At 33.0% G+C, this 13285-nt stretch overlaps 1 protein-coding gene across 1 annotated transcript; it reads right to left on the reverse strand.

The window, feature by feature from the left end:
* Positions 1-3287: 3287 nt before the first annotated feature.
* Positions 3288-4751, reverse strand: LOC145046424 (uncharacterized). Its single transcript, XM_078994712.1, has one exon. It carries the CDS (start codon positions 4749-4751, stop codon positions 3288-3290), a length of 1464 nt encoding a protein of 487 aa, XP_078850838.1.
* Between the last annotated feature and the right edge of the window lie 8534 nt (positions 4752-13285).

Consider the following 13285-nt stretch of genomic DNA (forward strand, 5'->3'; position numbering starts at 1 on the left):
GATATATTGTTATTGTTCCACGATTGACATCCTTTGTAGGCCTTAAAATGAATTTACGTGAGCCGCTCAAATAGTACAATTTGCCGTTCTTAAAATTAAATACACTAAACGGTAACCCGCTAAACTTGATCATAAAGATATAAATAAACAAAGAAATAATTTGAAAATCCAACATATATGAAAAAATTGAACTACTAAGAAAAAATTGATTGATAATTTAAAATTTTCTCAATATTTAAGCCACAACAATTTTCTTTTAAGAAAATATTACATGGTAACACGCTCAACTATACAGGTGCGATGGAGGACCATAAAACTGATAATGGGTGACCTGAGTTGGGATCGTGTTCAACCCATTGGGTTGAAGAGTTTAACCCAACTCAACCCTTTTATTTAAATGGGTGAATATTTTCAACCAAATTCAACTATTCAAAAAAATCAGTTGTCACTAGATTGATCCATTTATGTAATTCTCAACCCAACTTATTAAATAAATTGGTGAAACCTGAGTTGGTCAATTTAAAATAAAACAGTAAATAAATTAACTAAATATTACACTAATTAAATTAGTTCCAAACTTAAATAAACTTTCAAGGTATAATAAAAAAACACAATTCAAATTCACAAATACAAAGTTTTCATTCAAATAACATTAAAGATATATAATTTTGAAATGATTTTTAAGAGTAACTAGTATTTACGGCACAAAAAAATATAGAAATTATGATTGCGTTTTTTAAAACATAAGTAATAATACAACATTGTAATTTATAAATTAATACTTCGATTAATACATGTTAATATTTAAATCATTAATAAATTATATATATATATATATATATATATATATATATATATATATATATATATATATATATATATGTTCATGTTAATTTGAGACAACGTTAGTTTTGTGAGACCGTTGATCGCAATCTAAAAATAAATTTAAAATGCAAAATAAAAAAAATCCAAATATTTTTTTAATTATTATTTTCGTCATTTTATTTTCCTAAAAAAATAAAAAAACTAATTAAAAATAATTAAAAGTTACCGTTTTTTTTAAATACGTGAACTATTCTAATAGAATATTACACTGTAAATATTCTAATTTGATTTGTTATAACGTTAGAATATTCTATTAGAATATGTAAAAAAATGGTAATTTTTTTTTGGAAAATATAAATGACGAAAATAATATTTAAAAAAAAAATCATTCTTTTAATTATTTTACATTTTAAAATATTTTTTTATCTACAAATGAATCGTTAAAATTGTGTTTCACAACCTCACAAAATTATACCGTCTCACATGAATCTAACTATATATATATATATATATATATATATATATATATATATATATATATATATATATATATATATATATATATATATACACACACACACGCACATACTGAACCTAACTTATTAAATTAAATAAGTTAGACGAGTTGAATCATTTATCCTAAATGGGTTGGAAATCTCAACGCAACCTATTAATTTTAAGTTGGGTTCGGATTGGATTGGTGGCTAGGGTCGATTGTGGCCAGTTTTAACCGAATATGGGTTGGATCACGAAAAGATAAGGTTTGGAAATGATGAATACTTAGTTGGGGTGGAATTGGTACGGTACCAATTCATTTTTCTCTAAACCGTGTACCGTACCAACTATAATTGGTATAAAAAAAATTGTTACTGGTACCGTACCATGTATGTTTGGGCTATGTTTGGCGCGCCACAGCTAGCTGATAAGCTAGCTTATTTTTCAAGTTTTTTTATGTTGTCATGTTTGGCAAGCCAAAAAGTAGCTTTTAAGCTAGCTTTTTAAAAAACTACTTAGACTATCTTTTTAGGAGTTTTTTTAGAATTTTTCAAATATACCCCTTAATTAATTATAGGAAAACAATTTTTAAATGTCATTTTCTGTAATTTTATATCTTTCAGCTAGCTTTTCAGCTAGTTTTACCAAACATTATTTTTTATCAGCTAGTTTTTTATTTAACAGCTAGTTTTCAGCTATTAGCTAGCTTTTCAGCCGACAACTATCTTTTCAGCTAGTGCGTCAAACATAGCCTTGGTACCAATTTATTTGGCTGCCGACAAGTTTGGTTGGTACAAATTGGTAATGGTATATAGTAATTTCTTTTAATTTTATATTGTATGATTTAAAAATAAGCAAAGACATTAGGATTTTGATATTTAGTATAGAAATTAGTTATGTAGTTCTTTTAGTTTACAAAAAAATTCTATAGAAGTAACACTAAAGTAATAACTTTTGATTAATACACCAAATGACTAATATAATATTATTAAAACTGTAAACACAAAACACGATTAACAGTTGAAATATACGATTTCATATATATATATATATATATATATATATATATATATATATATAAATTGGTTGATACGGTATTACCATGGTATTCAAGCTTTTGTACCATTACCGTACCAACATTGCTTAATTGATGTGTTACTACCAACCAAACATGTTGGCTACCAAATATATTGACTACCAAGTTTTTTGGTTCGGTTGGTAACATGATGGTTGGTTTTCCGTTTTACAATTTGACAGCTTTAATAGTTAGGCCGGGACATGTTGGTCCTTACAAAAGTTAATATTTCATTCTGTTTCAGAGCTTTCATTTTTTCAGTTAAATTATAATTTAGAAACGAATAATTGTCGGTAGAGTATTGAAAAAGATATTAATAGTTACCGCATAAGATCTTCGCAATAAATATAAAAAATATACGCCTTAAAACACATTAAATGACAAATGACAAGATATAACAAAAGTGTGCTTTTTTAATTGCAAATTTAATATATACTTTATATCATTTTGATTGTTTCATAATATAAGCATGTTACATGTATTGCTTTGGGTAAAATGTCAATCTAAACTTATCCTTCTATAAATACATCATCATAGTTTTTGCAAGGGTTTTGGTTATATGAATCAAAATTTATTATTTTATTAAATAATAATCTTGACTTTTGGAAGGTGCCAATCCTCAATATATGCAAGGTGTAGGTCCGTGTTATCAGGGGTGAAACTTTAATGTTCCATCGCTAATCCGTTGTTTAAGCCATCTTTATTGACATAATTTGTTGCTAATCTGAAATTCTAGGTGTCAATTTTTAATTTTCATACATTTTTTTTTTGAACCAGCAAATGAAATATATATATATATATATATATATATATTAATAAAAGGGGCCCCAGCAAGATGCTAGGAAAAACATACAATGAAAAATTTAACCAAATATAATGAAAACAAGATGAATTACAACCCAATAAAAGGGTTTAAACACCATTCAGACCATCTAATTGCTTTCGTTTTGCCCCTATATTTCTCCCAAGTGAACATTGTAGAAATAATAAGATCTACCACTTTAGATGGATGCATCCTTTTGTTGTTAAACAACCGTTCATTCCGTGATTTCCAAATGTTCCAAACAACTGCATAACAAATTCCTATCAACCTCCTCCTTTTTTTCAGACAATTACCCCAATTTGAAGCAAAATCAAGAACACCATGAATTGAGGAAAAGTTTGTCTGCTGAACATTACACCATTTTAAAATCCAATTCCATATCGTTTGAGCATATGAGCATTGAACCAGCACATGGTCCACAGATTCCTCTGCATTACCGCATTGACAACAGGTTGTATGATTCACATTGACCCCTCTTGTCGCTAGGGCTTCTGTAGTTGGAATCCGACCCTGTTTTGCACGCCAAATAAAAGTATTTACTTTAATCGGGACCTCTTTCACCCATTCAAATCTTCCAATATTTACTGGAATGCAATTGTCCAATTTTTTTCTCAAAGTGTTAACCTGATAGTCCACTGTGGTTGTGAGAGGACATCTCCAATCCGCTCCCCCATTTGTTGATTGATTTTTAAGCACCATCCCAAGAGTAATTCCGCATTTATCCAAATCCTTTTGTGAGCATGCGATATTATTCCAAACCCCGGTCAGAGTTTTTAAAGAAAAGATGTGGTCTGGTTTGCCCGCCAGATTATGCATACTTGAAATTGCTTTTGCCCAAACCGACTCAGATTCCGATTTGAACCTCCACCACCATTTAATGAGCAAAGCAGTATTGAAAGCATTTATCGATCCAACTCCTAGACCCCCTGCTGTCTTGTTAGCAATGATTTTATCCCAAGATACCCAATGAATCCTGGACTGACCTTCTGAGCCACCCCATAAGAACCGACGCCTTAGCTTTTCTAATTTGTCAATTATGCATGTAGGTGCAACAAAAAGAGACATGAAGTATGTAGGAAGGTTCCCGAGGACTGACTTTATGAGTGTTAATCTCCCGCCAAAAGATAAAGTCTTCGATTTCCAATGGGTAAGCTTATTTTGAAATCTTTCAATCACCGGTTGCCAATGTTTCTTTAGACGCATATTGGCACCCACTGGTACCCCGAGATAGTTAAATGGAAGAATTGCTGGTTCGCATCCAAGAGGTGATGCCCAACGAGCAACTTCATCCGAATTTGCTCCCATTCCATAGACTTTAGATTTATAGAAATTGACTTTTAAACCCGAAGATGCATGAAAACATCTTAAAATTCTTGCGAGGTTCTTGATATTGTGCTCGGTCCATTCTCCGACGAATAAAGCATCATCAACATATAGCAAGTGTGAGATGGTTGGGCCTCCATTCGGTAATTGCAACCCTTGAAAAACTCCATGCACGCACGCTTCTTTCATTACAACACTTAAGCCTTCCATTGCTGTGATAAAAAGAAATGGGGACAAAGGATCCCCTTAGCGGACTCCCTTAGAAGTTGTGAACTCATTCGTAGGAGTTCCATTGATCAAAACCGATGCTTTTGAGGATGTTAAACAACCTTTAATCCATCCCCTCCATTGATTGCCAAAACACATTTGAATTAGATTGTTATTTAGAAACTCCCAATTTACGGAATCAAAAGCTTTATCAAAATCTACTTTTAAAAGTAGAATCTTTTTTTTAACCTTTTTCGACCAAGAACATATTTCGTTCACTAAAAGTGGACCATCAAGGATATTTCGCCCCGCCACATAGGCTGTTTGTACCTCATCAATGCATTGTCCCATAACAAGTTTTAGTCTCACCGCTAGAATCTTTGCGATGATCTTGTATATACACCCAATCAAGCTTATCAGGCGGTAATCCTTTAACTGTTGCGGGTCTTTGATTTTAGGTAACAGAGATATAAAGGATGAATTACAAGAAGGATCGATTTTTCCGTGTAGTTCAAAGTACTTCACCACCGCCGCAAGATCCCCCGGTAGAACTTCCTAATATTTCTTTATGAACTTGAATGTAAATCCATCGGGCCCAGGGGATTTGTCATTCCCACAGGCCCAAACCGCGTTTTTGATTTCCTGGAGTGTTATAGGGGCCTCTAATGCCAACTTGTCATTGTCAGTAATTTTTCGAAATAAGTTACTTCGGAAAGCAGGTCTGATTGTCCACTCTTCATGGAACTTGGATTGAAAGAATTTTAGAGCTTCCGATTTTATGATAACAGGATCCGTGCACCAGTTGCCATTAATCATGAGGCCATTTATGCGATTTCTCCTGTTATTGTTGTTGATGAACCCATGAAATAGTCTGGAGTTCTCATCCCCGTCTGCCGCCCATCGTATCTTTGATTTCTGTTTTGCATCCATCACCCCCATCTTTTCCATTTCGATTATGTCCTTGTAACCCAGCCTCCGAGTTTCAATTTCTTCATCTGAAAGTAGCCTACTCTCCGCCTCCATGTCCAATTTATGAACAACTTCTTTTATTCTCTTTAGTTCCGCTTCTTCCTTGGAATGATTAGCCCTTTGCCACACACGAATCGCCTCTTTAATGCATTTCAATTTAGCATTCATGTATAAGTCTGGTGTTCCGTATCCAATGAAGTTGTTCCAGGCACTAATGAAAACCTTCTCGAACCCATCTCTCGATAGCCACGAGTTAAACATTTTGAATGGAGGAGGCCCAAAATCACACCATGAAGTAGAAAGAAGAATAGGGCAGTGATCAGATATCTCCCTGGGTAAAGCTGTAACTGTTGCAGATGGTGCGAGATTGATGAATTTTGGACAAACAAGAAAGCGGTCCAACTTGCTTAATTTGAGATCACCATTGTGGAAATAAGTAAAACGATGCCCACCCATCTTTATGTCAATGAGACCATTTTCATGTATAAAGTTATTGAAATCACTTGCTGATCTTGCACAAAAAACCGAATTGAACCGTTCATCAGGTCTACGAACCACATTAAAATCCCCCATCAATACCTAAATACCTCCTTTGTTCTGTTTTAAAATTGATAGTTCTTCCCACAAGGTGCTGACGTGACACCAACAAGGTTCTGTTTTAAAACTGGTTCCTTCGGCGGACTTGCGTCCACATAGTCTTCAAAATTTACGAACCGACCCTGTGAGCTGTATTATATTGTTGTTAGTTGGAATAATAACCAATTAACCACACGAGCAGATTAGGTTAATGGAATAACCTAGTTTAATGGTTGGTTATAAAACTCGTTCACCATATTGAAATGTTGAATAATAATTGTTGTCGTAGTAATAACTAATAACTATTCCGTTATTGAGTTTTTATAGTTATTATAAAGGAAAATTTTCGAAAAAGTTCTAAAATTTTGGTCTAGTTTATGGTTTAGTTCTAAATGATTTTTTTTTAATGAAAAAAATACAAAATACCTACTAATGTAATCATTTTAACCCTTATAACTTACCGAACCAGTGATTGCTGACATGATACGTCTGACATAACTATATGTGGTGACATGATAGGTGACAATGCATGTAATGTTAGCTTCTTTTGTTTTATTTGAAAAATAAGGGCAAAATATAATTAGAGAATGAAAATCGAAGTGACAACCTCAAATTCGATAGGTCACGCCATTAACCACTAATCAACGAACACTTTTGATGTTTTTGTTGCTCAACAATGTATAAATTAAGACAAAGAGAATAGGTAGGCTACAACTTTGGTATTCTACTACACATAACATGTTCGTGGCCACTTGAACTACTCCACTGTCATTTATTTTTTCCTTTACAAATAGATATAATCTATTATTTGTTGAATAATAATAATAATATTATTATTATTATTATTATTATTATTATTATTATTATATTTTATGATTATCGAAATGAAAGTAAATATAATAAGTTGTCAAAAAAAATATTTTTGGAAAATACATTTTTGAAAAAAATACGTTTTTATATAATGAATACGTTTTTAAAAACATATTTGAAAATGTATTTAGAAATATATTTGTAAAATGTATTTAGAAACGTAATTTTCTAATAATAATAATGATAATAATAATGATAATAATATTTAGAAAATAAAAGATTATATATAAGTGGAAAGGAAGAAATTTATAAAAATGGTAGTCTAAGTGGTAGGAAGTGTGTTTCAGGAACGGGAAAACTTGAGTTCCAAGTCTCACTATCTACATTTTTGAATGTTTTTTAGGTGATATTAATGGATTATATACATAATTTCTGCAACTAAAGCATAAAAATTGTTCTACCTTAGTGTTAAGAGGCATAGTTTGTGTTATCGAGGTCACGGAACTTTCTTCCCCCAAATTCAATTTTTTCACACAAATGTAGCACTACGTCAACAGCATGGCCAACTTGGCATGCCGACAGTTTACCTTAGCTGCTCAACATGTGAAAATAAGTTGGTTTGATTACATTAGCTGGTATCTTGGATTTTTTCGTAAAAAAAGAAAAATTCAAGACTAAATCGTAAACTTGACCAAAACTTTAAAACTTTTTCAGAAATTTCTCTATTATAAAATATTTATATGATTTTAACTAGGGGTGTGCGCGGTGCGGTTTGGTGCGGTTTCGAGTCAAAACCGCAAACCGCACCGCATATGCGGTTTGAATATTTTAGAAACTGCAAACCGCACCACAGATGTTCAAAACCGCATGATGCGGTGCGGTTTGATGCGGGCGGTTTATGCGGTTTAGTTACGGTTTGTGCGGTTTGATGAGTTGTTAAACATTAAATCTATCAAAAAACCAAAAACCTAGCCGGGTTAAAAAAAAATGATTGCTTTCATTTTATAAAAACAAATACAATTTTCGAGTTAAATCGTTTTTAATAAATTGTGACTCATGTTACTATAGTTTTGTAAGTATCATTGTTATTGCTTTATATTGCCGTTATAATTGATATATTCTTGTAAACTATGGGATCTTGATCTAATAGTGATTTAATGTTACGTTATAGATATTTGGTTATTGTAAGAAATATATTTACATACATCATTTCTAAATCGTGATTTGAAGTTATAACAAAATAAAGAAAAAAAAGTATATATATAACATGCGGTGCGGTGCGGTTTGAACCACAGTTTTATAAATACAAACCGCAAACCACACCGCATAGTGCGGTTTGATAAAATGATGAACCGCAAACCGCACCGAGAAATTCTAAACCGCATTATGCGGTGTGGTTTGGTGCGGTGCGGGCGGTTTATACGGTTTGTGCGGTTTTTTGCACAGCCCTAATTTTAACCCATATATTATAGTTTGGCTGTTAGCTCAAACCCATGGAAAAGATATCAACTCTTAGCTCAAATGTGTTTGAAAAAAGTTCACTTTGGCCCATATATATATGGGAATTTATTTATTTTAGGTCCAAATATGCCTGGCAAGAAAGAAGGCACATAGTCTTTAAAAAAAGGTTATACGTGTTTGAAATACGACCCATAAATCATAATGATTATTTACTAAACTTTTTAAAAGAAATTAGAAATTTCGTCCTTGTGGGTCAAAATATATGGGTTGGGTCCCTTGTTACAAGTCATCAATAACTCCACAATGACACAATATCCAACAAACCATCCTCCCTTATGGCATTCTCATTTACAAAAGATGTATAATGGTATATAGACATGATTTTGTTGGAAGCCATGGAAGATTCATAAGATTCATAAAATCTTGATTAGGAACCGTCTAAAGGAAGCTCAAAATATGCCCATAAACATTACCCACTAAATCATAGTTTCCATTTTTTTTTTTTTTTTTTAATTTTTTTTTTTTTAACATAGAGATATTATATTAGGTTGAGTTTAGGCCCAAATCAAGTTAACATGTTTTTTACCTCAACAACGCACGTTGCATTTATCAGATGATCATATCACATATGAGCTGCAACATCGATTGGATTTTTGGGAAAAGAAAAAACCCTTTTGATTCTAATAATGGCTACTAAATGGTCTATGACCCTTGACAGCAATGGTCTCAATGTTCGTATAAAGTTAGTTTATTATAGAGGTTTCAATTTCTTTGTTCTTCCTTCTCGAAAATCAAAAGCAATAATCTTACAACCTTCTCGAAAAATAGCTTCAAGTTCTTACAGTCTTACAATTGTTCGTCTAGTTTCTTGGAAATCAGATTTTAGAAGCTCAAAGTTTAGAAATCATATGGCACAAGGATTCTCAATCTTTTTTTTAGTTCGCTAGGTCTGGTTTGGTTTCTGATTTTTTTAAATTTATTTGAAGGGACATATAATTCAAATTCGAAAATCAGGAGGAACAAAGTTACAACAAGGAAATCAATTTATGATTTTCAAAGGTAAAAGCAAATCATATTCTCTTTTCACTTTCCATTTTTTTTGTTTGTTTATGATTTGTAATTCTAATGAAAAAAGAGTTAATACCATAAAAGCCATAATTTTTACATCCCAATTCTAAATAAGCCCTAAATGGATATTTTGTGTCTAATTAGCCATTATGTATGTGTTGACTTTTGCCTCAAACCTTGTTAGCCGGTTTTCCCGGTTTCAGCCGGTTACCCCTTTACAAATAGGGGTTTTACCGTTAGAAACCCATCTTCCACCTCCTACTTCTACATTCTCCAACTTTTTCTTCCACGCATCAACTTCTTCATGGCTAGTTCATCTACAGGGTCAATGACTTCAGGATTTCAAAATGTTAATGTCAATTTCAGGAACAGAAACAACCCCATGGTTTTGTGTCGTTGTGGTGATGAGGCTAGCTTCTCAATTTCGTGGACAGAAAAGAATCCTGGAAGAAAATTTAGGGGATGCACCAACTACAATGTATGTTCTTCACTCTTTGATCCAGTATAAAGTTTTGTTATGGGACTAAGGGCAAATCTATCATAAAATGTGCAGGATCCTTCCAGGTATTGTAAGTTCTTCATATGGTTGGACCCACCTTTGCCTAGTGAAGATTACAAAAACCTCATGTACCAAATGCATTTAGCTCTGGTTGGTATGGCTGATGGCAATGCTCAGTTGGAACAAATGAATGTGAATCAAAATAGGAGGTTGATGTTGATGATGAAGCTTATGTTCATCATGGTCATGCTATTTGCAGTGATGTTGGTAACAGGGACTGTATTGCTGGTGAAATTATAGGAAGTTAGGAAGTTAAGTTTAGTCTTTTGTGAAGTTGTTGGTTAGGTGAAATTGTATTAGATGCTTATTTTGGCACAATTGTAATAGCATCTGAAAACATTTTGATGGTTGTAATATGGATACCCTTGTAATACATAGTCCTACAGGACAATTAATATGAAAAGCATTAACCAGAAATTAACAATTTACTATCCATTACAAACTGACATTGAAATTTGAACTTACTACAAAACACAATCTTTATAAACATATTTGCCAAATACATACATGGAGGGTAACAATCAGAACCATGCCTTGTCTCAAATAATCTGCATGAACAAGAATGAGCATCTAAATCCACCTTGTAAGCTGAATATCCATGCCTTGTCTCAAATAATGCCCCTCCACTTGGTATTACTATCCAGAACCTAAATTTATAAGTAATTAGTGATGTACATGTATAGACTTAAGATCACAATTAAAATCAAATAAGCATACCTCATATGCGTTCCAAACTCCTTAATCTTCTCTAAGGTGTTTGGGTCATAGTCACCTTTCCATTGAGAAACTGTAGCAGCTTGATGATAAAACCTATTCATCAAATAAATCTTGATTTCCTCAAGCATTGTTAGAATTGGTTTTTTTCATGTGAATAATCATCAAGTTAAAACACTCTGATATGCCATTCTCTATAGCCTCACAAACATATCCATGAGAGAAAAATGCCCTACACCAAGAATGTGGTTTGTTTGACATCAACCATTCATAGCCACTGGGAGTTATGTCTTTGATTTTCTTCATTGTTGCTATAAAGTCCCCCTCCACAGTACTTTTGGCATCTTCCCAAAACAGGTTCTTGAGCTCTAACCCAATGTATTTCTTCCTGAAGTTTGCATAGATGTGCCTGGCACATTGTCTATGTTCAACATATGGAAGTAGTTCTATAACAGCTTGTAGTAGACCCTGGCATTGAATAAAAAAATTATTATACATGTATAATAATTAAACAAAATTACGATATAATATACCTTGTGCTGATCGGAAATAACCACAAGACCCCTACCATAATCAAGGTCAAGATCAACAACTAACAACTCAATAAACCAAGTCCAATTATCTTTGTTCTCTACATTAATCACCGCCCATGCTATTGGATATACATGATTGTCTGCATCTCTTCCAACAACAGTCAAAAGTTCTCCCTTGATTTGAACCTTTAGGAAACAACCATCCAAACCTATCACACGTCTGCAACCCCTATTCCAACCATCCTTAAAAGCCTTTATGCACACATAAAACCTTTTGAAATAGTTCATGCCACTTGCATTAGAATCTACTCCCACCTTACAAGTGCTCCCTGGGTTAGACCTGAGGATTTCTGCAGCATAGTCCCATACCTTTACATAATGTTCTTCTAGCTTACCTTCTATCATCTCTCTTGGCTTTGTCCTAGCCCTGTGACATTGCCCCTTAGATACATTTACTGAAAGCATCCTAAGTACATCTTCCTTCATCTCATTTAATGTCATCTTTGGCTTCATAATAATATCCTTCAGGTAATGTTTGGCCAACCAGTTACAACTAACCAAAGTTCCAAAATTAAAATTTCTAGCACATAGATGTATGTCGCATATAGATTAATCTGAAATTTTCGTTCATTATACTTCCAAGCAACATAAACTCTAAAGGGACATGTGTATTTTTTATATATTTTCCCACACCTAGTAATCACTATATACCTATCACTCTTCATAAAACACAACTGATATCCATTAACTACTACATAGTTAGTTAATGCAAACTTGAGTTGAGAAGGGGACTCGTAACAATCTCCCACTACATGCTTTATTTGTTTCCAATGTATGTCTGGATCATGAACCCTGTACTCTACACCTACTTCACCGTCATTTTGATCATCAATATGATCATGTTTTGGATCCTTAACACCAACTTCCTGATCATCATCTCCCATTCCATCAAGAGTCCCCCTTAGCATATTTTCATCACATAATATGTTAAGGTGGGTCATCAGATAGGTTTGAGGTTGGTTTAAAGGTCTGTGGTGCAAAATACTAGAAAGAGAAATCTATGAGATCATCATCAGAGTCCTCGTCCTTTACATAAACCTTTTTAGGCGCTTTCACCTTTTTAGTTCCAGATGATGAACCCATTCGTTCAAGATAAAAAATTATACTTGTAAGTGACACTATGGAACTCGATTATGTAAGATAAGAATACACATACACATTAATTTCTTATTGGCACCCCATGTACCTTTCTACTTCAGTGATTTTCAACTTCAAAATAGAAGTTTTTTTTGCATGCAACAATGGTGTAAGAAACCCTTTTCAAACCCTTCTTCTTCCTAAGACCAACTACATGAAACCCTTTTTTGATGCAATTCTATGAAAGGTGACATTTGGTGGTGTACGAACGACCGAGTAGTATAGGAGAGCGGTGATCGGCTGCGTACCTTGACCTGTAGTTAACCGGCTGATAAAATGATTTTGAAATGGGGTCACAATTATTTAGGCTAATTAGACATAAAAAATCCATTTAGGGTAAATTTAGAATTGGGGTGTAAAACTTATGGCTTTTATGGTATTAACCCATGAAAAAATAACAACAGTTGATATGCTAAGGTTTTTTAAAACATGTTTTTTCTTCCTATTACATATATTGCATATAGAATTATGTTGACCATTCTTCTTACTGCTGCATTACAAAATGAAGTTTTTTTTTTGTTTTTTTGTTTTTTTTTTCAAATTGATGATATTGAAGTGTTACTTGCGATCTACAATGACTTAAGAACGGCTTAATAGATTGACTTTGATGAGGATTGATAGAAGCCTTTTGAATAAAGTTACATATGAAG

This window comes from Lactuca saligna, chromosome 5 (assembly GCF_052625555.1).
Source record: "Lactuca saligna cultivar CGN05327 chromosome 5, ASM5262555v1, whole genome shotgun sequence".
NCBI classification, from domain to species: domain Eukaryota; kingdom Viridiplantae; phylum Streptophyta; class Magnoliopsida; order Asterales; family Asteraceae; genus Lactuca; species Lactuca saligna.